Genomic DNA, 26,371 nt, shown 5'->3' with positions numbered 1-26,371 from the left:
TCACTGACTTGGTCCATGAGACTTTAGAAGGTTTGTGCTGAAACTCTTGGATAGAAATATTGAAAGGGTATATTTATATCAATGTGATGGAGTACAAAACTTATTCTATGTCTACATAATGGACAATGTGAAATGGAAAGTGCTACATTGTTGATATGGTGAAATTGTATAGATTCTGACCCATTTTAGGAATTCTGTGTCTCTTTGTATGACATTTTTTTGGAGTAAGGATGCGGCAATCTTGGATCAATGTTTAGTTTAGCAACGAAAATAGGCTTAAATGCTTGTTTAGAATAGCCTACAGTAGCAAGTTGAAAGACGTGTCTAAATTTAAGCTCCCTTTGCGACATCCTGAATTCTAAACATATTAATGGTGACACCCTCTCCCTATTTCTTTTCCTATTTCCTTCTCTACCTCACTCTCTCACACACGCAGTGTGCCCTGCCCATCTCGGCACAGATAGCCTGATCATCAGTTGCTGGCACTTTTGGGCCTGACGGATTAAGACTCCATTAATTAGGCAACCAGTGGAATAATGAAACCCAGGCCACCGCTCTGAGGCTCGGCACGTGGATTAGCTCGTTCGGAGCTGTTAGACACTACCTACGTCTCGTGAGGCGACATATCCCAGCGATTTAGGCTGCTTCAGCAGTGGGGTTCTAGGGGGGAGTGGGTGGGGTGTTATCAAAGCTGAGCAAGGGTGTGTGTTGTGGAGTGGGGTTATCAAAGGGGTTTAAGCTCTCAAGATTGTGTGTTGGAATTTAGGATGTCAAGTGTGTGTGTGTGTGTGGAAAATAGGGTGGGGGGCTGGATTAAGGCAAGGCCGGTGAGCGGACCGCAGTGTGCATCCATCGGTGTATGGGGAAGCACAACCGTTGAGGCACTGACAATGGTGAGTGGGGGTAGTTTTTTTTTTTTCATCTGGGGGAGGGCTGGGGCGGTAGGCACAGGGGTGAGAAGGCCATGGGAAAACGTGTGGCGACCCTCACCACTGAGCACGCTCAATAGACGCCCAGGAAATGGGATTTGCGGGGAGGGGAGGCAGATGTGGCAGGCGGGAGGTGATGAATGCATGGGGGCTCAATGAGTGAGATAAGGTGGCGCTTCCCATGAAACACGTTCTTTCCCACACCGTCCGTCTGCCAATGAGCTCATTAGAGGTAGCTTATGGTTAAAGGCCAGTGCAGTCAACAGATGAAACCAAAAAATGTGATCAGTGTTATTTTCTAGTAGTTGCTGGTTGAAAATACAAACTACACAGGACCTTCTAATTAGTAGGTTTGCATGTTTTCTTTCCATGGTTACATCCCCTTGCGGTAAATTCGCTAATAGACCAATAAGAGTTCCAAACCTTCAGTTTTCCCCTCCCCACTTTTTGCCCATTTTACTGAAAGTCTATTGCAGTAATGCACTTAATTGTTATCCAGAAATTATTTGATATTGATATAAAAACCAGCTGCATTGAGCCTTTAAGACCATGTGGAGACTGGAGAAGTTGGAGGAAATGGGGTGAGAGTAAGCCCCAGTGCAGTCCTGTGGTGCTACTACCAGACTGCTTCGTGGCTGGCAGTGGGCCTCGTTAAATTTGCTCAGGAGGGTTCCTCTCTTATAGACAGGTGGTCCGGTCCGTAGGGTTGACCTCTGACCCCGGCCTGGTGGCAATATGCGTGCATTGATCCCCTTGGGTCACTGATAATTATATATAGATATAGAGATAGATGGGATGGGATGGAACTCTTTGTTATGGGATGGCATATCGCTGCAGAATTCTGTGGTAGCCATGCCGGTTAAGTGTGCCTTGAATTCTAAATAAATCACTGACAGTGTGTCACCAGCAAAGCATCATCACATCACCACCTCCATGCTTCACGGTGGGAACTACACATGCAGAGACCATCCGTTTACCTAATCTGCCTCTCAAAAAGACACGGCAGTTGGAACCAAAAATTCAGACCAAAGGACAGATTTCCACCGGTCTGTTCATTGCTCATGTTTCTTGGACAAAGCACTTTTCTTCTTATTGGTGTCCTTTAGTAGTGGTTTCTTTGCAGAAATTCAACCATGAAGGCCTGATTTACCCAGATGTTGATGTGTATGTTATTTCAACTCTCCTAGGCTGGTAACTCTAATGAACTTATCCTCTGCATCAGAGGTGGTCTTCCTTTCCTGTGGCGGTCCTCGTGAGACCCAGTTTCGTCATAGCGCTTGATAGTTTTTGTGACTGCACTTGAAGAAACTTTCAAAGTTCTTGAAATGTTCCGGATTTACTGACTGATGATTGATCGACTGTCTTAAAGTGATGGATTGTCATTTCTCTTTGCTTATTTGAGCTGCTCTTATTTGAGCTGCTCTTGACTTGGTCTTTTACCAAATAGGGCTGTCTTCTGTATACCACCACTGCCTTATCACAACACAACTGATTGCCTCAAATGCATAAGAAGGAAAGAAATTCCAAAATGTAACTTTTAACAAGGCACACCTGTTAACCTGTTAAGTCGACCCTCTACTTTTTCGAACATTCTGTTAAAAATCGTGCAACATTTCAGCGCCCTGCTACTCAGGCCAGGAATATAGTATTTGCATATGATTAGTATGTGTGGATAGAAAACACTCAGACGTTTATAAAACTGGTTAAATCACGGCTGTGACTATAACAGAACGTGCGTTTCATTGAAAAGTGCAGGAAAACCTGATCACTGAAAATGGAAATAAATATCCTTGCGCTACTTCCAGGAATTGTTCAAAGTGAACCGAATTAAATGAGGCAGAGGTTGCAGTGCCTACAGCTTCCACACGATGTCTAGAGTCTTGTCATTTGATTCAGCTTTGATTCTTGGTCAAACCGAATCAAGGGAACCGATTCCCTCCGGTCTCCGACCGGATGTTTTGGTCGAGCTCTCTCCAGACATTTTTTCGAGACGGACAACCTATAGAATTTACATTGCCTCCTGATGAATTTTATCGCTTATTAACGTGTACCTAAAGTTGCATTACAAAAGTATTTCGAAGTGTTTTGTGAAAGTTTATCGTCGACTTTTTGAATTTTAAAAAATGACGTTACGTTATGAAACGCTATTTTTTCCCCGTTTATCACAGTCTTCATAGATCGATATTTAGGCTATATATGGACCAATTTAATAGAAAAAAAGACCCAATATTGATTATGGGACATCTAGGAGTGCCAACAAAGAAGATGGTCAAAGGTAATGAATGTTTTATATTTTATGCGGTTTGTGTAGTACCGAATATGCTAATTATTTTGTTTACGTCCCCTGCGGGTCTTTTGGGGTGTTACATGCCATCAGATAATAGCTTCTCATGCTTTCGCCGAAAAGCATTTTAAAAATCTGACTTGTTGCCTGGATTCACAACGAGTGTAGCTTTAATTCAATACCCTGCATGTGTATTTTAATGAACGTTTGAGTTTTAACTAATACTATTAGCATTTAGCGTAGTGCATTTGCATTTCCAGAGCTCTAGATGGGACGCCTGCGTGCCAGGTAGGAGCAAGAGGTTAATGGAAATGCATTCCAGGTGAAGCTGGTTGAGAGAATGCCAAGAGTGTGCAAAGCTGTCAAAGCAAAGGGTGGCTACTTGTAAGAAGACTCTCAAATATAAAGTATGTTTTTATTTGTTAACACTTTTTTTGGTTACTACATGATTCCATATGTGTTATTTCATAGTTTTGATGTCTTCTATCATTCTACAATGTAGAAAATGGTAAAATAAAGAGAAACCCTTGATTGAGTACATGTGTCCCTCAACTTGTGGCATTATGTTGAGTGACACAACTGCACATTTTAGTGGCCTTTTATTGTCCCCAGCAGAAGGTTCACTTGTGTAATGATCATACTGTTTAATCAGCTTATTGATATGCCATGTCTGTCAGGTGGATGGATTGTTTTGGCAAAGGAGAAATGCTCACTAACAGGGATGTAAACAAAATAGAGCGCAACATTTGAGAGAAATAAGCTTTTTGTGCGCGTGGAGCATTTCTAGGATCATTTATTTCCGCTCATGAAACATGGGACCATGTTGCGTTTTAATGTTTTTGTTCAGCATGAATGTTTCCCAACATTGTGAAGCACTGTTGCACCCATTCACACACGCACCCACACACACTCAGGCCAGCTCTCGCCGCCTCCCATACTGTAAGACGAGGCTGCAGTGCAGGAACATTTTCCCACTTTACGACGGAGACACGTTGCTGACGATGGGCCATTTTTCCTCCTGCGCCCGCCATTTGGAGGCATTGTGTCTACGTCCTGTGTAGCACTTCCCCGTGAGACTGGATTGTTCCAGTAAACAATGCTGTATACCGTATTTGACTATATACTGGTTTTGATGCACGGGTTGGGTTTTTACTGTAGCTTCTATATTAGTCTTTCAATGTTTGGTTTCTTAAATGTGATTACGCCCCTCTGTTTTTATAGTCGACTTGAGTCGTCTCTCTCCCTCTCTTCTCACCAAACCCCGGCCCTGTCACTCAATGAGCGCAGCGCAGTTGTTATTGCTCGACCACAAGATAATTTGCAGACAGTTCACTCTTCACTCTGCAACAATATGTTCATGTCAACGATGTTGCTTTCCACTTTCCGCTTCTTAATATAAATCCACACGCTATATTAACACTTAGATTTTGTATCGTACTGTCCGCAAACAGCTAGTTTCTTTTCTTATCAAGTTGTGGCTAAAATAAATTGTGTAAGCTGCTAATGTTAATCGCTAGCTAGCTAATAAATGTACTGAGTTAGCGTAAACGTAGCTAGCTAATACAGCTTGATACCAGTTCCTGGTGTAGGCTTAAATCAGCATGTTTTTAGTACAACTGTGTCTTCTAAATCCGAGATGAATAGGCAAAGCATGAATATATTCGATACATGAAGAGAACATTTATAATGTAGCCAAAGACTATAGGGTCCCACTCCCCTGGGAAATGCTGACCAACACTTTGATTACTACCCTGTCACAATAACGCCTCCATAGAAGTCCTATTAGTGTTCTAATTCTATGAAAGCCTTCCTGGCCTTTTCATTAGTTGTCATGTCAAACAACACTAACTATAGAATTAGAATAATCGGTCTATTTCCATGATTCCAACAGTTCACCCACGTGTTTAGAACTTAATGATAAATAATTTACAATATTTGGTTAAAATAAGGTCTAGATTTTTTTTATCCATATTGTCCAGCCCTATGTGACAGTGTGGAATTGATCGCAAATGAGATGAACGTTTGGTTGAAGTTTGAATGTACAGTATAAAACAATCGGAATGGAGAAAGCCCCATTGAAGAAAAAAAAGAAGAAAAAAAAGTATAATTTGTGTTGCAATCCTAAGGTCATGCACAACTCGTAAAGCAAATGTAGAACTTGTATTATTAAATAACACCAAATATGTAATACTGTCAAATGTGAAAAATATTGTGATATTTTGCCCAAATCGCCAAGCCCTACTGAGAAGTTCAATAAATCACTTGCATTGTCGTAAATACAGGTAAACCACTGCCTCAACACTCTCCGATAGAAGGTTGACACGCTAGAGAACGCAAAACAGTTTTAGGATCAACTCCCATTCAGGTAAAACAAATATGTTTGAGTGAAAGAATGGGACCGCGAAGGGCTATGTGCAAAAGCACAGTTATTAGACCCCATTATGTGTTGAACATAGTTTACAGAAAAAGAACTAGTCACTAGTTAGATGGTTATTTGTCACATCCATGACCATGGTGTTAATCATAGCTAGCTAACCAGCTGCATACTGGTGAGCTCCGAGTACAGCTAGCTATACGCAAACTATTTCGCTAGCTGAGTTTTTAAAAATATTTTTTATATGGCTGAGAACTCCAATCCTGTTGCTGGCTAGCAATGCCACCTCGGCACAATGTTATTTTGGGGGGGTGAGGTGGGACGTTAGATTTGAATTATTTTTAAGATAACCTTCGTTGACGTTTTGTAGTTACTACTGGTTACAGATCTGAGGCGATTTTTATTTTATTTTTTTAAATTTTTTTTAAGGCTTGGAGTTGGTGTATTGATACTTTGACGTAACTTACTAATTCTGCGAGTCATTAGGCTACTTCAGACAAAGGTTTAGGACCCAATTCCATCCAATCAGATTGCAGATTTCTCAGAACCTGTTTTATAAAGCATCACATTGTTCCATTGGGAAAGGAGATAAGCTTTTGTGCTGACTGTCCCCATCAAGCAGCTGTGTAATTGAGTACCCTGTTGGGTGAGTAATTGAAGGTTTGAAGGTAGGCCAAGCAGTGGTGGTGTGAGGTTGAACTCTCCTGGGGTAGCCTTATCCTCAGGTCCCCTTAAGAGGCTGAAGTGGGGCATAGAGAATGACCAGGGGGGTAATTTTGGGGAGCTAGGCCTACTGTTGCGAAAGACAGCAGATGGAAGACAAAAGAGGATGGAAGGCTCCCTCTGTGTTCTTGTTTCTTTCATCCTAGCTCTGTCTTCTGGAGCGCGAGGGGGGGGACCCCTTTCAATTGAAAGGAGCTGGCATCTCTTCCAGGCTTCCCTCTTCTCTCCACAGTACATCTGCATGCCTCCCCCTGTAACATACAAACACTTATTCTGTTTTACTCCCTTCCCTCTTCCCCCTTTCCCTCACAAAAAAGGAAGCTAATGACAAATCTAAGAGGCTCTCTCCTTAATTAGTGTTTATGGCTTGTTTTGTCGCCTCCTTAGTTCTTCGTCACAAAGCAGCCGATTGTCTCCGTGGACTATTTGAGAAACCCCCTCTCGTCTCTTGTCAGGTGGTGCTACTGTGCTTAATTGTTAATTGTGTTCCAATTAACCATGGCAATCTGAATTCCTTAATATAATCGTGCCATTAGAACGAAAGGGACTGGCTGGAGCGATTTTTATATTTAAGCAAGAAGGCACGAGGACATGTGTTATATGGCCAATATACCACAAACTCCAGAGGTGCCTTATTGCTATTATAAACTGGTTACCAACATAATTATAACAGTAAAAATAAATGTTTTGTCATACCCTCTGGTATACGGTCTAATATTCCATGCCCGTCAGCTAATCAACAATCAGTCCTCGAACCACCCAGTTTATAATGTGTATTATCATTATCGCAAAATTCCCAATATTGCAATGCACACAGAGGGATTTTGACAATCCACAGAGTTTATATTCTCAGCAGGCCCAGAACTGCAGTGTAGGCTGTATTTCCAGAACCTATTAAAATATTTTACTTGGGTAGCCTAATCTTTGGTTATTTCATATAGCCTAGGCTTAATGTACACTCCCCTATGTATTTATTTGGGCAGTAAAGCTAGAACTTTAAATTTAGCTCTGTACTACAGCATTTTGGATTTGAGTTGAAATGTTTTATGAGGCGAAAGTACAGAATGTCACCTTATTTTATTTGAGAGTAATTTTCATACATCTGTTTTTTTACTGTTGATTAACTTCTTGTATTTGAAGGTGTCAGAAGTATTTTGACAAATTCACTTAGAGTATTACATTTAGTCAAAAGTTTGGTATTTGATCCCATGTCCATAGCATGCAATCAATGACTACATAATGCTAGTGACTCTACAAAATTGTTGGATGCATTTGTGGTCTTATTTTGGTTGTTTTGGATAATATTGTGCCCAATTTGATACATTTATGGTAAATAATATGTCACCTTTTTTATCATGGAATCGAGTAGAATATGTTTCTGAACACAATGTGGTGGCTACCGTGATTACAGATAATCATAAATTAATCTTAAATAATGATGAGAAAGTTACAGATGCATGGAGATCATGCTAACCTCTCACCATTACCAATAACAGGGGAGGTGAGCATTGTTGGGGGGTATGATATTTGTGCGTCTCACTTTCTCACTCATTATTATTCACGATGCATTCATGATTATCCGTAATCATGGTATCATCCACATTAATGCACAACTGTTCAGAAACATTCTATTCGTATTTACGATAAAGGTGACAATATATTGGGGAGATCTCGCCTGGCTTAACTGGTGTCTCCAGAAATGCAAGTTCTCACATTCACTCAATGCATATGTTTATCCCCACTGTACTCACTCACATCCCTTGTCTGTACATTATGCCCTGAATCTATTCTACCACGCCCAGAAATCTGCTCCTTTTATTCTCGGTTCCCAACGCACTAGACGACCAGTTCTTATAGCCTTTAGCTGTACCCTTATCCTACTCCTCCCCTGTTCCTCTGGTGATGTAGAGGTTAACCCAGGCCCTGTAGCCCCACAGCATTACACCTGTTCCCCAGTTGCTCTCATTTGTTGAATTCTGTAACTAAAAGCCTTGGTTTCATGCATGTTAACATCAGAAGCCTCCTCCCTAAATGTTTTATTCACTGCTTTGGCACACTCCGCCAACCCTGATGTCCTAGCCGTGTCTGAATCCTGGCTTAGGAAGGCCACCAAACATTCTGAAATTTCCATCCCCAACTACATTTTCTGTCAGGATAGAACTGCCAAAGGGGGCGGAGTTGTAATCTACTGCAGAGTTCTGTCATACTATCCAGGTCTGTGCCCAAACAGTTCAAGCTTCTACTTTAAAAAAAATCCACCTTTCCAGAAAAAGTCTCTCACTGTTGCCACTTGTTATAGACCCCCTTCAGCCCCCATCTGTGCCCTGGACACCATATGTGAATTAATTTCCCCACATCTAGCTTCAGAGTTTGTACTGTTAGGTGACCTAAACTGGGATATGCTTAGCACCCTGGTCATCCTACAATATATGCTAGCCACCCTCAATTTCACACAAATTATCAAGGAACCTACCAGGTACAACCCTAAATCCGTAAACATGGGCACCCTTTTAGATATCATCCTGACCAACTTGCCCTCTAAATACACCTCTGCTGTATTCAACCAGGATCTCAGCGATCATTGCCTGTGTCTGTAATGGGCCCGCGGTCAAACAACCACCCCTCATCACTGTCAAACGCTCCCTAAAACACTTCAGCGAGCAGGCCTTTCTAATCTATCTGGCCCGGATATCCTGGAAGGATATTGACCTCATCCCATCAGTAGAGAATGCCTGGTTGTTCTACAACAGTGCTTTCCTCCTCTTAAATAAGCATGCCCCATTCAAAATAAAAAAACTAAGAACATATCTAGCCCTTGGTTCACTCCAGATTTCACTGCCCTTGACCAGCACAAAAACATCCTGTGGCTTACTGCATTAGCATCAAAGAGCCCCTGCAATATGCAACTTTTCAGGGACGTCAAGAACCAATATACACAGTCAGTTTGGAAAAGCAAAGGCTAGCTTTTTCAAACAGAAATTTGCCTCCTGTAGCACTAATTCCAAAATGTTTTGGGACACCGTAAAGTCCATGGAGAATAAGAGCACCTCCTCCCAGCTGCCCACTGCTCTGAGGCTAGGAAACACGGTCACCACTGATAAATAGAATTTCAATATCCATTTTTCTATGGCTGGCCATGCTTTCCACCTGGCTACCACTACCCTGGCCAACGGCTCTGCATCCCCCGCAGCAACTTGCCCAGCCCCCCCATGTCTCCTTCACAAAAATCGAGATAGCTGATGTTCTGAAAGAGTTGCAAAATCTGGATCCCTACAAATCAGCTGGGCTAGACAATCTGGACCCTATCTTTCTAAAATTATTAGCTGAAATTATTGCAACCCCTATTGCTAGCCTGTTCAACCTCTGTTTCGTATCGTCTGATATCCCCAAAGATTGGAAAGCTGCCACGGTCATCCCCATTTTCAAAGGAAGAGACACTCTGACCCAAACTGTTACAGACCTTTAGCCAAGTTAACAAACAGATCACCTACGATTTCGAATCCTACCGTACCGTCTCCGCTATGCAATCTGGTTTCCGAGCTGGCCGTGGGTGCACCTCAGCCACGCTCAAGGTCCTAAACGATATCATAATTGCCATAGATGAAAGACTGTACTGTGCAGCCATTTTTATCGACCTGGCCAAGGCTTTCGACTCTGTCAATCACAGCATTCTTATCGGCAGACTCAATAGCCTTGGTTTTTCAAGTGACTGCCTCGCCTGGTTCACCAACTACTTTTCAGCGAGTTCAGTTTGTCAAATCGGGGGGCATGTTATCTGGACGGAGGGCCTTTTACCTGGACCTCTGGCCGTCTCAATGGGAGTGCCACAGGGTTCAGTTCTCGGCTCGACTCTTTTCTCTGAATATATCAATGATGTCGCTCTTGCTGCTGGTGACTCTAATCCACCTCTATGCAGATTTCACCATTTTGTATACATCTGGCCCTTCCTTGGACACTGTGTTAACAAACCTCAAAACGAGCTTTAATGCTTACAACACTTTGTGGCCTCCAACTGCTCTTAAATGCTAGTAAAACTAAATGCATGCTCTTCAACTGATTGCTGGCCGCCCGCCTAGCATCACTACTCTGGACGGTTCTGACATAGAATATGTGAACAACTGCAAATACCTAGGTGTCTGGTTAGACTGTAAACTCTCCAGACTCGCATTAAGTATCTCCAATACAAAATTAAATCTAGAATTGGCTTCCTATTTCTCAAAGCATCCTTCACTCATGCTGCCAAAAATACCCTCGTAAAACTGATTATCCTACCGATCCTCGACTTCGGCGATGTTATTTACAAAATAGCATCCAACACTCTACTCAACAACTTGGATGCAGTCTATCACAGTGCGATCCATTTAGTCACAATCCCCATATACTATCCACCACTGTAACCTGTATGCTCACGTTTGCTGGCCCTCGCTACATATACGTCGCCAAACCCACTGGCTCCAGGTCATCTATAAGTCATTGCTAGGTAAAGCCCCGCCTTATCTCAGCTCACTGGTCACCATAGCAGCACCCACCCGTAGCACGCACTCCAGCAGGTGGTCATCACAAAGCTAACACCTCCTTTTGCCGCCTTTCCTTCCAGTTCTCTGCTGCCAATGACTGGAACGAATGGCAAAAATCACTGAAGCTGGAGTCTTGTATCTCGCTCTCTAACTTTAAGCATCAGCTGTCGGAGCAGCTTACCGATCACTGTACCTGTACACAGCCATCTGTAAATAGCACACCCAACTGCCTCATCACCATATTATTTTTGTTCTTTTGCACCCCATTACTGTCGCCTCCATAAAACATTTGATCTCAAATCCAAAAGAGAATAGAGCGAAATTAAAAAGTTTGGGCTTCACTGTACAAATGAATACGGAGGGGAGTGTATGTTTTTTTCCTTTTTAAGGTAGTCACTCCAAAGTGACAACCTCTTTCAGGTCGTCATCTCTAATTTTGCTGGACTTTTATAAGAAGCAGGGAGTTTTTATGTAGATGGTTACTAAGGCTGTTACCCATATTAGGCTACTTGTGATTGAGTGCCACAAGGGGCTGCGGTGTCCTCTTGCTTGAATCCCCAATTAAGTTGTGAGGAACCATGCCACTCTTTTCCAGTGTGAAACTTGATGCACACTATGAGAATACACATGAATGGTGTCAGAAGCTCTTCAAAACATGACACACCCACTGTCACTCGCAGGGAGCCCGGCAAGGAGCAGGGCCTAAATCCTGGGAAATTGAATGGCACATGGTTGGAATTAAAGACTGCCATTGTACCCGGCAGCGTGACAGCAATTGAAATTTTCGGCAGCTGCCGGGGTCAAAGCACTATAAACTAGGGGAACGATGGTAATTAGACTTTAAGCACCTAAAAGAACAAGGCTCACCCCCCCTTCAATACCCATTCACACGAAGATCTGTCTTTATTGTGCCCTGAGTCAGGGGGACCACATTAACTTCAAGGTTCCTGCAGCTTCCCCGCGCTCCCCTCTTCCCTGTGATCTGTATTGCAATCTGTGTCACCGGTGATTCTCGGGGTCCCCAAGGGCTATTCAAGCTGCCCCAGTAAGTGGCCCCTGTTAATGAGGGACCGCCACCATCTGGGAGTAGTGACAGGGTACCAGAGGAGGGGGGTGACAGGCAGGCGGGTCCCAAACAGGTTGTCCCTCATAGGGGAAGATCAGTTCCTCCCCTTGAGACCGGTCATAAAGAGGGAACATGTGGAGTTGATGCAGGTGAAGATTGTCTGAAAACGATGCCTGCTCTGTATTCTTTTGTTTCTGAATACAATGATAGTTTTGCTGTAGGCCAAGCTGTATTTTGTTGTCCTCAATACTGCACATTTAGAATCTGTAGTAGGGTGGGTTTCTCTGACTGCAGTATATACACAGGCTCATTGCTTTCATGCTGCTTACATATTTCAAAGGTAAGCACTTTTATTAATAGACAGTATCTAATTTCTACACTGAATCAAACACGTGTGTGTGTGTGTGTGTGTGTGTGTGTGTGTGTGTGTGTGTGTGTGTGTGTGTGTGTGTGTGTGTGTGTGTGTGTGTGTGTGTGTGTGTGTGTGTGTGTGTGGCACCCAATGGACCTGGCCTATTTGTCTTGGAGCTGACACAGGTCTCGACTCTGTCGCCTTTGATCTTCCTAGAGGCCCATTGCGCCTCTCAAAAGAGCTCATTGTGTCACCATGGCTCATTCTTTGATACCCGGATACCCTCCCCCTGCCTCCCAGCACCGTGCGACTTCCACTGGTTGCCCCATGCAGTTGAGCCAAGACCCTTCCCACAGTGCCACTTTCGCACCCCTCTCAGCTTGCCAGCTGTCCCCTCATCCCCAAAGAAAACCCTCAGAGGCACCGAAGGAGAGGAGTGGGAACAGCACGTGGCGCACCAAACACTTGGAAGTGTGTACGGTCAGGGATGATTGCTTTGGATGTGCCTTGATAGCTTTTGCTGAGGGTCGCTGAGAAAACCCACTTCTACAAGCTGCCTTACGGCATCTTGCACATCATTGCCATAGAAGGGCATTTACAGAACAATTCTAATTCCCACATTTTACATGATTGTTGAGTCTTGAAGATGCATCAGTAGGGCATTGTCATTGCAGTGTTACCCATCATCAATGGTTGAATTTCTCAAGCATAATGCCTTGTACTAAAATAGCTTCATCTGGTGTTACCTACACTTTGGCAGCTCTCTATCTTTTGAATTGACTCATTCCTTTCCTGGACTTGTGAGGCTACTAAAAGATCATAATCAAATGTATACTACAAAAATGATGCTAAAATGTTGCGTGATCACCCACCTACAATGTTTGCAAAGCCCTCAAGTGCAAAGCGTATTCAATCTTAATGGTGACAGGTGCGCTATCATTGGCTCCCTCATCAGTAGTTTGCTCTCGCCAAGGGAAAGTGAGAAGGTTGCAGTTGGCTTGGCCCCAGGGAGGAACTGCAGCAAGCGTGTCAGACACTCGCGCTGTTAGTTGACACTGCAGGATTTTGTGTCAGTAATTACATGCCTCCACTGAATCGGGAACTCGTGTCAATACCTGCGTTTCCCATAAGCATGTCAGGGCGCATGTACAGAGGCGGTGGATTTACCCTGCTTTCACTTTCAGTGCTCGTCATCACTTTTCATCCATTTGGCATGTCCGTTCTGCTTGAACTTGTAGCTTCTCTGCGGGACTCTCATTTCCCCTTGATTTTGGGTTGGGGTATTTACTGTCATTTACAGTAAAAGCTAAGTCTGACATTGATGCTCCAGAAACCCCCCTTCTTTGTAATTGGTTTGGACACGTGTATGCAAGAATTTGCTCAGTTGTATTGGGTAGAGAATCTGGAAAAGTGTGCTTTTGATGGATCATGCTTTGTACCATGACCTCTGAGGCAGGTCATTATTTTTATTTTTTTATTTTATTTCACCTTTATTTAACCAGGTAGGCTAGTTGAGAACAAGTTCTCATTTGCAACTGCGACCTGGCCAAGATAAAGCATAGCAGTGTGAACAGACAACACAGAGTTACACATGGAGTAAACAATTAGCAAGTCAATAACACAGTAGAAAAAATGGGCAGTCTATATACAATGTGTGCAAAAGGCATGAGGAGGTAGGCGAATAATACAATTTTGCAGATTAACACTGGAGTGATAAATGATCAGATGGGCATGTACAGGTAGAGATATTGGTGTGCAAAAGAGCAGAAAAGTAAATAAATAAAAACAGTATAAAAACAGTATGGGAATGAGGTAGGTGAAAAAGGGTGAGCTATTTACCTATAGACTATGTACAGCTGCAGCGATCGGTTAGCTGCTCGGATAGCTGATGTTTGAAGTTGGTGAGGAGATAAAAGTCTCAACTTCAGCGATTTTGCAATTCGTTCCAGTCACAGGCAGCAGAGTACTGGAACGAAAGGCGGCAAATGAGGTGTTGGCTTTAGGGATGATCAGTGAGATACACCTGCTGGAGCGCGTGCTACGGATGGGTGTTGCCATCGTGACCAGTGAACTGAGATAAGGCGGAGCTTTACCTAGCATGGACTTGTAAATGACCTGGAGCCAGTGGGTCTGGCGACGAATATGTAGTGAGGGCCAGCCGACTAGAGCATACAAGTCGCAGTGGTGGGTGGTATAAGGTGCTTTAGTGACAAAACGGATGGCACTGTGATAGACTGCATCCAGTTTGCTGAGTAGAGTGTTGGAAGCCATTTTGTAGATGACATCGCCGAAGTCGAGGATCGGTAGGATAGTCAGTTTTACTAGGGTAAGCTTGGCAGCGTGAGTGAAGGAGGCTTTGTTGCGGAATAGAAAGCCGACTCTGGATTTGATTTTTGATTGGAGATGTTTGATGTGAGTCTGGAAGGAGAGTTTGCAGTCTAGCCAGACACCTAGGTACTTATAGATGTCCACATATTCAAGGTTGGAACCATCCAGGGTGGTGATGCTAGTCGGGCATGCGGGTGCAGGCAGCGATCGGTTGAAAAGCATGCATTTGGTTTTACTCGCGTTTAAGAGCAGTTGGAGGCCACGGAAGGAGTGCTGTATGGCATTGAAGCTCGTTTGGAGGTTTGATAGCACAGTGTCCAATGACGGGCCGAAAGTATATAGAATGGTGTCGTCTGCGTAGAGGTGGATCAGGGAATCGCCCGCAGCAAGAGCAACATCATTGATATATACAGAGAAAAGAGTCGGCCCGAGAATTGAACCCTGTGGCACCCCCATAGAGACTGCCAGAGGACCGGACAGCATGCCCTCTGATTTGACACACTGAACTCTGTCTGCAAAGTAATTGGTGAACCAGGCAAGGCAGTCATCCGAAAAACCGAGGCTGTTGAGTCTGCCGATAAGAATTTGGTGATTGACAGAGTCGAAAGCCTTGGCGAGGTCGATGAAGACGGCTGCACAGTACTGTCTTTTATCGATGGCGGTTATGATATCATTTAGTACCTTGAGTGTGGCTGAGGTGCACCCGTGACCGGCTCGGAAACCAGATTGCACAGCGGAGAAGGTACGGTGGGATTCGAGATGGTCAGTGACCTGTTTGTTGACTTGGCTTTCGAAGACCTTAGATAGGCAGGGCAGGATGGATATAGGTCTATAGCAGTTTGGGTCCAGGGTGTCTCCCCTTTGAAGAGGGGATGACTGCGGCAGCTTTCAATCCTTGGGGATCTCAGACGATATGAAAGAGAGGTTGAACAGGCTGGTAATAGGGGTTGCGACAATGGCGGCAGATAGTTTCAGAAATAGCGGGTCCAGATTGTCAAGCCCAGCTGATTTGTACGGGTCCAGGTTTTGCAGCTCTTTCAGAACATCTGCTATCTGGATTTGGGTAAAGGAGAACCTGGAGAGGCTTGGGTGAGGAACTACGGGGCGGAGCTGTTGGCCGAGTTGGAGTAGCCAGGCGGAAGGCATGGCCAGCCGTTGAGAAGTGCTTATTGAAGTTTTCGATAATCATGGATTTATCGGTGGAGACCGTGTTTCCTAGCCTCAGTGCAGTGGGCAGCTGGGAGGAGGTGCTCTTGTTCTCCATGGACTTCACAGTGTCCCAGAACTTTTGGAGTTGGAGCTACAGGATGCAAACTTTTGCCTGAAGAAGCTGGCCTTAGCTTTCCTGACTGACTGCGTGTATTGGTTCCTGACTTCCCTGAACAGTTGCATATCACGGGGCTATTCGATGCTATTGCAGTCCGCCACAGGATGTTTTTGTGCTGGTCGAGGGCAGTCAGGTCTGGAGTGAACCAAGGGCTGTATCTGTTCTTGGTTCTGCATTTTTGAACGGAGCATGCTTATCCAAAATGGTGAGGAAGTTACTTTTAAAGAATCCTGCTCACAGAAGTGTTTTAGGGAGCGTTTGACAGTGATGAGGGGTGGTCGTTTGACTGCGGCTCCGTGGCGGATACAGGCGATGAGGCAGTGATCGCTGAGATCCTGGTTGAAGACAGCGGAGGTATATTTGGAGGGCCAGTTGGTCAGGATGACGTCTATTTTAATTTCCCAGTTTCTCACTTCCAAAGAGGCCCGCAGATCTAAACATGCCCACCTCCACAACTATGCACTCAAGCACGTGCTTGTAGTGAAACGGTGCCTCTTTAACCTTTCCCCCTTTCCAGTCTCATACAGGAGAAAATGTATTTCCACACCTATAAAAATATGTGTAGATCCCTTTTGAAGTGGGCACACACCAACTATACTGATTATACATTTCCAAAAGACTCAACTGCTTTGCTTCACTTGGCTTTTGTGTTTACTTTACTTGTCCATTGTGGGGCTTCTGAGTGGCGCAGCGGTCTATGGCACTGCATCTCCATGCAAGAGGTCTCACTGCAGTCCCTGGTTCGAATCCAGGCTGCATCACATCTGGCTGTGATTGGGAGTCCCATAGGGCGGCGCACAATTGGCCCAGCATCATCCGTGTTTGGTTGGTGTAGGCCGTTGTTGTAAATAAGAATTTGTTCTTAACTGACTTGCCTAGTTTAATTTAAGTAAACAATTAAATTGTATGATACTGAGTGTTTATTCTCGCTATCGGTCCTGTAACCTCAATTATGCCCTGTAAGAGAGCTTCAATTAATGTATTTAAAAAAAAAGGTGAATATGGGCCATCTGAGGGAAAATCATAGTCCACCCCCCACTGAGCTGTTAATCATGTACCGGTAATAATAGTAGAATAATAGTGAAGACATTACAACTATGAAATAACACACATGGAATCATGTAGTAACCAAAAAATTGTTAAACAAATCAAAATACATTTTATATTTGAGTTTTGTCAAAGTAGCTTCTCTTTGCCTTGACAGCTTTGCACACTCTTGGCATTCTCTCAACCAGCATAATGAGGTAGTCACCTGGAATGCATTTCAATTAACAGGTGTGCCTTGTTGAAAGTTAATTTTGTGGAATTTCTTTCCTTAATATGTTTGAGCCAATCAGTTGTGTTGTGACAAGGTAGGGGTAGGATACAGAACATAGTGGGACTTAGCCCCGTTTGGTAAAAGACTATCATTTGTTTTTCAACGGGACAATGACTCAAAACACACCTCCAGGCTGTGTAAGGGCTATACCACAAGCATTTCGCTACACTCGCATTAACATCTGCTAACCATGTGTATGTGACAAATAAAATGTGATTTGATTATGGCAAGAACAGCTCAAATAAGTGAAGAGAAACGACAGTCCATCATTGTGAGACAAAGGAAAGTCAGTCCAGAAGATTCCAAGAACTGAGAAAGTTTACTTCAAGTGCAGTCGCAAAAACCCTCAAGCGCTATGATGAAACTGGCTCTCATGAGGACCACCACAGGAAAAGAAGACCCAGAGTTGCCTCTGCTGTAGAGAGTAAGTTCATTAGAGTTACCAGCCTCAGAAATCGCAGCCCAAATAAATGCTTCAGAGTTGAAGTAACAGACACATCTCAACATCAGCTGTTCAGAGGAGACTGTGTGAATCAGGCCTTCATGGTCGAATTGCTGTAAAGAAACCAGTACTAAAAGACACCACACAGAGTAGGTGAACGGACGATCTCCGTATGTGGAGTTCCCCTCAGTGAAGCATAGAGGAGGAGGTGTGATGTGTGGGTGCTTTGCTCTTGACACGGTCTGATTTATTTAGAATTCAAGGCACACTTAACTAGCATTCTGCAGCGATACGCCATCCCATGTGGTTTGTGCTTAGTCCCACTATCATTTGTTTTTCGACGGGACAATGACTCAAAACACACCTCCCAGGCTGTGTAAGGGCTATTTGACCAAGGAGAGTGATGGAGTGCATCAGATGACTGGGCCTCCACAATCACCCAACCTCAACCCAATTAAGTTGGTTTGGGATGAGTTGGATTGCAGAGTGAAGGAAAAGCAGCCAACAAGTGCTCAGCATATGTGGGAACTCCTTCCTCATGAAGCTGGTTGAGAGACTGCCAAGAGTGTGCAAAGCTGTCAAGGCATAGGGGGGCTACTTTAAACAAATCTTAATATAATACAGATTCTTTAACACTTTTTTGGGGGTTACTATATGATTCCATATGTGTTTTTTCATAGTTTTGATGTCTTCACTATTATACAAGGTAGAACATAGTAAAAAATTAAGAAACCTTTGAATGAGTAGGTGTGTTCAAACTTTTGACTGGTACTGTATAATCTAAGACAGGCCTATAATGTGCTTTCTAATTTCCCTCATGAAATTGATTATGACTTTATTTTCAGAAATGTGAGGGCTGACCACTCATTGAGCACGCCTCACTAGGAACTAGTTCACCTTAACACGCTCCTGGTTTGTGAATGCGCCGCAAGGTTGTGATGGCCAGATTATTTTTGTTTGTTTGTCTTCAGCCATTTGTTGGCTCTCTGGGGTAATAACCCTTGGACGTGCTTCTCGCTGGCATGAACTGCAATTCCCGCCACATTTTGGAGCCAAAATACTCATTATCAGGGATGACGGAAGGGGCCCTAAAGCAAACATGACCCGGATGGCCTCTCTTGCTGCGCTTCGTTTGCTGGAGCAGTATGCAAACTCACTTTCCACACTCTCATTTTACGCTAGAGCCAGCAGTTAATGATGCACATTGGCCATTATGCAAGCTTCTTATTAACAGATCAAGCCTCTTATGTTGACGACCAAGGACTTGTTAGGTCTTGCCGAAGTTGTTTAACCATAACATGGGGATACGTTTCTGAAATTGCAAAGCTTCGTTTGGCTCAGTGAGTCGTTGGCCTGTCAACTGTCTCTGTCTCGAGAATTAACTTCTGTAATCATCACCTAATGACCAAACCAGCCTAGATCGACCATCCATCCAACCAACCAACCAGATCAGATTGCATGGTCAGTTACCCGACTGTCAAAATCAAAATTGTGGATATATTTTTTATAACCTGTGATGAAATGAACATCACAAGTGTTTTTAATTTTTATTTTATTTTTTTATTTAACTTTATTTAAATAGGCAAGTCAGTTAAGAACAAATTCTTATTTACAATGACGGCCTCCCAATCACAGCCGGTTGTGATACAGCCTGGACTCTAACCAGGGTCTGTAGTGACGCCTCTAGCACTGAAATGCAGCGCCTTTGACTGCTGTGCCACTCGGGAGCAGAAGAGTTGACTAGCCAGCCATAGGCTTGTTTCCTGTACAGCAGAAGAGTGTGGGTAGATTGATAATCAATAGCTAACAGAATCGTATAGATAAAACAACAATCTTGCTTAGGAAAAGCAGTGTGTCCAGTAGGTTGCCATAGCGCCATAACAGCAGGACTAGTAGCATGGAGCCCTTGGATGCTGGGTAAGTCGATGATGGTCTGTCATCTGAGTCAACATAGGGAAGGAATGTGGCCTTTAATTTTGCCTTGTGCTGGCATTGGAAAGGCCTTAAAAAAACCTGTGTGGTTCTGAATCCAGTGCCAGCATACACCCACATGAGGCATCTTTGGCATTTACTTCAGTTGTTCTAGTAAACTCCTGTCATCTGAGCTAACAAGGGTTTCTTCCTCCCTCCAACCCTCCTACTCTCTGTTGGGGCCTGTCCAGTCTGAGATGGGTGTGGCAGGATGGGCATCTGCTAAGCCCAAATATGGGGAAAATGCTTATCGTGCATCCCAACGCCTATTTATCCAGTCTACCATTCTTACACATAGGAGTTTAACTAGCATCACAATGTTTCAATGTCTTGCTATTAGTATTTTAGTTATTTGACATGACACAAGCCACTGAGCCAGTATGTCATACATTTTTCCATTGAAACAAAAAATTACATGCACAGACACTTTGTCAGTCTGCAGGTGTGATGGCCCACAGCCTTCCCTCTGCTGGGGTTTTAATTTCCCTACTCACCCACTAGTAAGCCTCTTTTGTTGGCCAGTTCACATAGTAGGCTATAGTTCATTGTGAGCCGGTGCTAGGTGACAATGTTTTGCAGTATGTTTTTAGGTGTGTGTTGCTATACAATAGCATTTATGTACATACAAGCCTCATGCCTTCCGCCTAGTATTATAGTAGTGTTCTCCTACATGCCCCCTCTTGTGCTGCTCTGCTCTGCTTAATTCCTATCCCCAGGCGTCAAAGTAATCAAACATGCCAGAGATTTACCGAAGAAGGGAGTGTGTGTATGTGTGTCGTAGAGGTTTACATAACTGTAGTGGAGAGAGGCAGGGATTGAAATCCTTAGGCCACGAAGTGTTCGTAAGTCCAAGCAGTGTAAAAAATATATACATTTTCGGGATGGGAAAAAAACAACACTTTCAGTGTAAACTTTAAATGACTAAAACCAGATATAAAGTATGTAGACTGTAACGTCGTTCTTCGTTTGTCGAAAGAGAGTCGGACCGAAATGCAGCGTGGTGGTTACTCATGTCTTTAATGAAGAAAGCGATACATGAAATAACTATTACAAAATACAACAAACGGAACATGAAATCTAATTACAGCCTATCTGGTGAAACTACACAGAGACAGGAACAATCGCCCACGAAATACAAAGCGAAACCAGGCTACCTAAATACGGTTCCCAATCAGAGACAAAGAGAATCACCTGACTCTGATTGAGAACTGCCTCAGGCAGCCGAGCCTATACAACACCCCTAATCAGCCGCAATCCCAAATACTACAAACCCCAATACGAACATACAATATAACATAAACCCATGTCACACCCTGGCCTGATCAAATATTTAAAGAAAACACAAAATACTAAGACCAAGGCGAGACATAGACTAGATAATGGACCTATTTTGTTTTATAATATACTCTTTGCGAACTATCAATCAACAAAATAAAAGCTAGATGGGGAGAATTTAAAATTCCCAAAACAATTTAATTTAGCAGTATTTATTATGTTTCAGCAAAATAACAAAGCATTAGCCATGGCAAAATGCATAGAATTGCAGGAAATTTGCTTTAAAACATTTAGATGCAATATAGATGCAACATGTAAACTGCTGGGTCCCATGTTTCATAAGCTGAAATACAATATCCCAGAAATGTTCCATACGCACAAAGTGTTTCTCTCAAATGTTGTGCACAAATTTGTAATCATCCCTGTTGGTGAGCATTTTGTCAAGATAACCCATCCACCTAAAAGGTGTGGCTTATCAAGAAGCTGATTGAACATGATCATAACACGGGGTGCACCTTCTACTAGGGACCGTAAAAGGCCACCTTAAAATGTGCCATTTTGTCAGGCAACAATGTCACTAATGTCTTGCGGGAGTGTGCAATTGGCATGCTGACTGCAGGAATGTCCACCAGAGCTGTGTTCAGAGAATTGAATGTTAATTTCTCTACCATAAGCCGCGTGCAACGTTGTTTTATAGCATTTGGCAGTATGTCCAAATGGCTTCACAACTGCAGACTGCGTGTAACCATGCCAGCCCAGGATCTCCACATCCTCCTTTTTCACTTGCGGAGGGGCTTTTTGTGGGGAAAGACCCATTCTGATTGGCTGGGCCTGGCTCTACAGTTGGTGGACCTGGCTCCCAAGTGCCAAGTGGGTGGTTGGCCTCCCCCTCCCATCGCAGGCCCACACCCCTGCCCAGTCATGTGAAATCCATGGATTAGGGCCTAATGAATTTATTTCAATTGACTGATTTCCTTATGACTCAACAAAACATTTTGAAATTGTTGCATGTTGTGTTTCTGTTTGTTCAGTGTAGAATCACACATTTTTGCATTTTAAAGCACATTTTCTATCTCCGCTCCATGGAGAAATGTGTAAAAATGCAGGAAATAGGCTTAAAAATGTAAAACATTCTCTACACATTCTCTCTAATTCAGCTGCGCTGATGGGCCAACTGTGCCCATTGCCACGCCCCCTGTCACGCCGACCACCTAAGTCCCGTTTTGATAAAAAAACAAGAGGGAGGAAGAATGATAAGTTAATATGACCATGATGCGGTTAGCAGTATGTGTTGGTGTCTCGGCTTCCTGTATGTACTGTAGCTAGATTGACATTTGTCTTCTGTGATTAACAAGCTTTAACACTCTGTCCAAGCCAGAAACTGATAGCAAGAGAGGAAATACATTCTGATTAGTCTTGGCTTAGCCAATCGCCAAAGTCGATTCATCAATAGTGCAAAGGACTTTGTAAATAGGCACTTTTTTGGTGCAGGTACTATGCTGGTTTCTGTTTGTCCGTCAAGATGTTTTCTGTGGGAGTAGGCTAGTGTGTTTATTGATGTGGTAGCTATGTTTGACCCACTGAAGAGGAGGCCGATGTCTTGTGTGAAGCCATTGTTTTTATTCGTTTAGCTCCTTTCCCTAGTCTACACCTGGATTTACAAAAGAGCCTTCTTTATATGCGGTCACGGATGATTTGATATCCATCCGAGCCCACCGCCGTGTAGGACAGCTAGTCCTAGCACAATGGTTTCAGAATGTGAATGTCATTTGTTGTTTTCTGTTTTTGTTTTGTTCGCAGAATGGGACAAAGAAATCGTGGGACTTCATGCGAACACATGACAGGTGAGCTTCTATCTGCCATTGACCTGTTTCATTGTTGGTAAGAGAAAATTCTGTGCCAAAGCTTGACACACACATTCACACTCTTCAATTGTTTCACCACCTCATCGCCCTCGCTGTCAGCTGAGAGGAGGAGTCCCTAATGGTCAGTGGTCAAGAAGTGAAAACTTAAATTCCCACATGGCTCCCCTCTGTCGCTTTTCCCAATGCCTTCCCATACCGTTCACATTGACATGTTACCTAGTAAAATCAAAAATACAATATTAATGCCATTTCAATGAGCTTGGGAAAGAGCCAACATCCTGACAATTTCTCCCTTCAGTCGTTATAAGCTCTGGGTATTTATCGTGGAGATTGAAAAACTGAGGTGTGTTGACACGATTGTAACCACTTTTTATATATCAGAGTAAAGTCACTCCAGTTCCATCACCACAGCTTTGGTCGCATGCTGTCATTCACTTATGCATATCTGAAAGGGGCTCTTTGCTTCGTTTAAGTCTTATCAGTCTGAATAAGTGGATGATGGTAAGCACATGGTAATACCGCCCACTGCAGGGTAAAAAGTCTGTGTGATCCACATTACCAGTACAGAGGAAGGTAGAAACTACTCTCCCACCGAAGAAGCTTTAATTCACCAAATAAGTATCACCTTTGAGGGTCCCGGTGTCAGACAAATCATGACTCCCTCCTTGTCTGTCATTGACCTTTCAGGAAGCAATCACTTCTCATAAAATGGCCACCCTATAAATTGCCAAAATACAGTAACATTCTGGGTGAAACAAGGTGGTCTTATTTGTGGACTAATTACACTGTTGAACCATGTCTATAAAATCCTGACGAACGACGAGTGGAAGGGTAATATCGCACCTTGGTGTCAAAGCACATCGCCAGGCTCCCACCTGCTATTCAGAGAGCAGTAGTATCGTGCCCTTGGGGTACTTCATGGGCCGTTTAAGCCCTCATTCCTGCATCTCCCCCCACCAACCCCTGAAAGATCATTCATTTTACTGGGAAAGGATGGCGTGATGGAGAAAAGAGCAGTAAACTGAAAAATGCCAGTGAAAAAGCCCCCCGGCACATCCGAATCTGGCCTTCAGTCCAAGTGCCTCCGCAGACATTTCCCGAGTGGACGATGACAGGACCATGGGGTTAACCTCTAGGAGTTGGTTTGCATAATGGTCCTTTTTGTAAAGGGTAAACGGATGTTTATCATTAGAGAAATATTGGCCTGCACCTTTAATTAGTGTTCAAAAAATGGTATGGAAATTCTTGTTGAAAGTGGAGGCAAGACTTGGGTGGGTTCCAATGGAGATGTGGAGGTTGTTTCAGATATCCTCTGAAAAAAGGTCAGGGAAACGGACGAAATTTATGAGGAGAAGGGATGGAATAGAAAGAAAGGGAGTAAAGAGAGCAGAAAATGGTAGGATCTTAAAATAGGAGGCTGATAGTGGTGGGTCTCATACTTTCATAAACCCCAAATAGCCTACACTGGATAGATATGTTTAGATTTGGAATATATCTATCTGCATGGGATAATCTATATGGGTGTGCTTTGTATTGAGCAATCAGTATCTTAATTATTTTTACACTGAGCTGAGCTGAATTGTACTGTTGTGCTGGCCTGGTTAGGCCTACTTATCTACCATAGTTGCTGGAACCATGCTAGAAAGGACAATGCACAAATAAAAAGAGCTGAGCCAGTGCAGTTTGGTTCGTCACAATATTGTGAAAAGGGTATTTAATAGTTCATTAGGGCTGGGAATTGCCAGGGATATCAGGATAGTTTCGGAAGTTTACATTTCACATAGAACTTAGCCAAATACATTTAAACTCAGTTTTTCACAATTCCTGACATTTAATCCTAGTAAAAATTCCCTGTCTTAGGTCAGTTAGGATCCCCACTTTATTTTAAGAATGTGAAATGTCAGAATAATATTAGATTTTTCTGCTTTTAATCACATTCCCAGTGGGTCAGAAGTTTACATACTAATTTAGTGAATTTGGTAGCGTTGCCTTTAAATAGTTTAACTTCGGCCAAATGTTTCGGGTAGACTTCCACAATCTTCCCACAATAAGTTGGGTGAATTTTGGCCCATTCCTCCTGACAGAGCTGGTGTAACTGAGTTAGGTTTGTAGACCTCCATGCTACACACGCCTTTCTAGTTCTGCCCACAAATTTTCTATGGGATTGAGGTCAGGCTTTGTGATGGCCATTCCAATACCTTGACTTTGTTGTCCTTAAGCCATTTTGTCACAACTTTGGAAGTATGCTTGGTGTCATTGTCCATTTGGAAGACCCATTTGGAAGACCCAGATGTCTTGATTTTGCTTCAATATAACCACAATTTTTCTCCCTCATGATGCCATCTATTTTGTGAAGTGCACCAGTCCCTCCTGCAGCAAAGCACCCCACAACATGATGCTGCCACCACCGTGCGGTTGGAATGGTGTTCTTCGGGTTGCAAGCCTCCCCCTTTTTCCTCCAAACATAACGATGGTCATTATGGCCAAACAGTTCTATTTTTGTTTCATCAGTCCAGAGGACATTTCTCCAAAAAGTGCGTTCTTTGTCCCCATGTGCAGTTGTAAACTGTAGTCTGCCATTTTTTAATGACGGTTTTGGAGCAGTGGCTTCTTCCTTGCTGAGCGGCCTTTCAGGTTATGTCGATATAGTTTTTACTGTGGATATAGATAATTTTGTACCCGTTTCCTCCAGGATCTAGCTGAAAGTCCATTTTTGCTTGATCCAACAATGCTGTCTGGAGGCTCTGTACAGAGGGTGTGACGCAATTGCGGAACCTCCGGAGGCTTGCAGAAGCTAGATTGAGCTCTGTACTGATGTGCTCCTTCCAAATTTTGCAACAATGCGGAGGGCACGGTATTTCTCCGTATAGGTCCACATTGACATAATTGGTTGACAGAAGGTCGGGGGCGGTACGTCCTGTATAAACACACTCACGTCCTTGATGTTTCCGTTTTTTAAATAAAATAATAATAAAATAAACATTTTTTTTCTAAAAAACAGTTGTTGCTTTGTCATTGTGTGTAGATTGAGGGGGGAAAACAAATCAATCCATTTTAGAATTAGGTTCTAACATAACAAATTGTGGAAAATTTTGAGGGGTCTGAACTTTCCAAATGCACTGCATTTACCTACATAACTCAGTGTTACGTTAGCACATTTGTTTATTGGAGTATTTGTGTAACAGCACGTGTTTATTGCACTGATTTTTAAAAAGTGTGTATTTGTGGGGGCTTTTGCATGCGTGTTTGGGTGTGTTTTAATGGGAGAACGGTGAAGGGTATAGCCATTAGAAGTAGCATCTGTTCATGTCATTACTACCACTACAGCAGGCCCCACTGCAGTCCTTTGTGCTGCACTAGTCCTCACCACGGGCCCTGGGAAGGTAAGAGTAGAGAGCCCAGAGTTTGTTACAATCTGAAGGGATGGGGGAGAATAGTTGTAATGGTGTGACTTGGAAAGGGAGAGAACACTCTTAAATTTTAGTTTGGAGTGGGCATCCATTCCCATCTCATTAATTGAAAGAGATTTTCTTAATTATTTTTGTTCTTTTGGTAGTTTAGGAGAGAATTTTGCATTTTATCTGAAGGGACATCCAATTA

The 26,371-nt window shown here is 43.3% G+C and overlaps 1 protein-coding gene across 1 annotated transcript in view; it reads left to right on the top strand.

Moving 5' to 3' along the window:
* The window catches only part of nudt14 (nudix (nucleoside diphosphate linked moiety X)-type motif 14), an 81,331-nt gene that overhangs the window by 25,003 nt on the left and 29,957 nt on the right, over positions 1 to 26,371 (top strand). Inside the window, exon 2 of the mRNA XM_035794007.2 lies at positions 22,707 to 22,750. Coding sequence (XP_035649900.1) covers positions 22,707 to 22,750 — 44 coding nt within the window. The remainder of the gene's footprint in view (positions 1 to 22,706; positions 22,751 to 26,371) is intronic.

The sequence above is a fragment of the Oncorhynchus keta genome, chromosome 19 (genome assembly GCF_023373465.1).
Source record: "Oncorhynchus keta strain PuntledgeMale-10-30-2019 chromosome 19, Oket_V2, whole genome shotgun sequence".
NCBI classification, from domain to species: domain Eukaryota; kingdom Metazoa; phylum Chordata; class Actinopteri; order Salmoniformes; family Salmonidae; genus Oncorhynchus; species Oncorhynchus keta.
The sequence above is the reverse complement of the archived record's forward strand: the minus strand, read 5'-3'. Positions and strand labels throughout refer to the sequence as shown.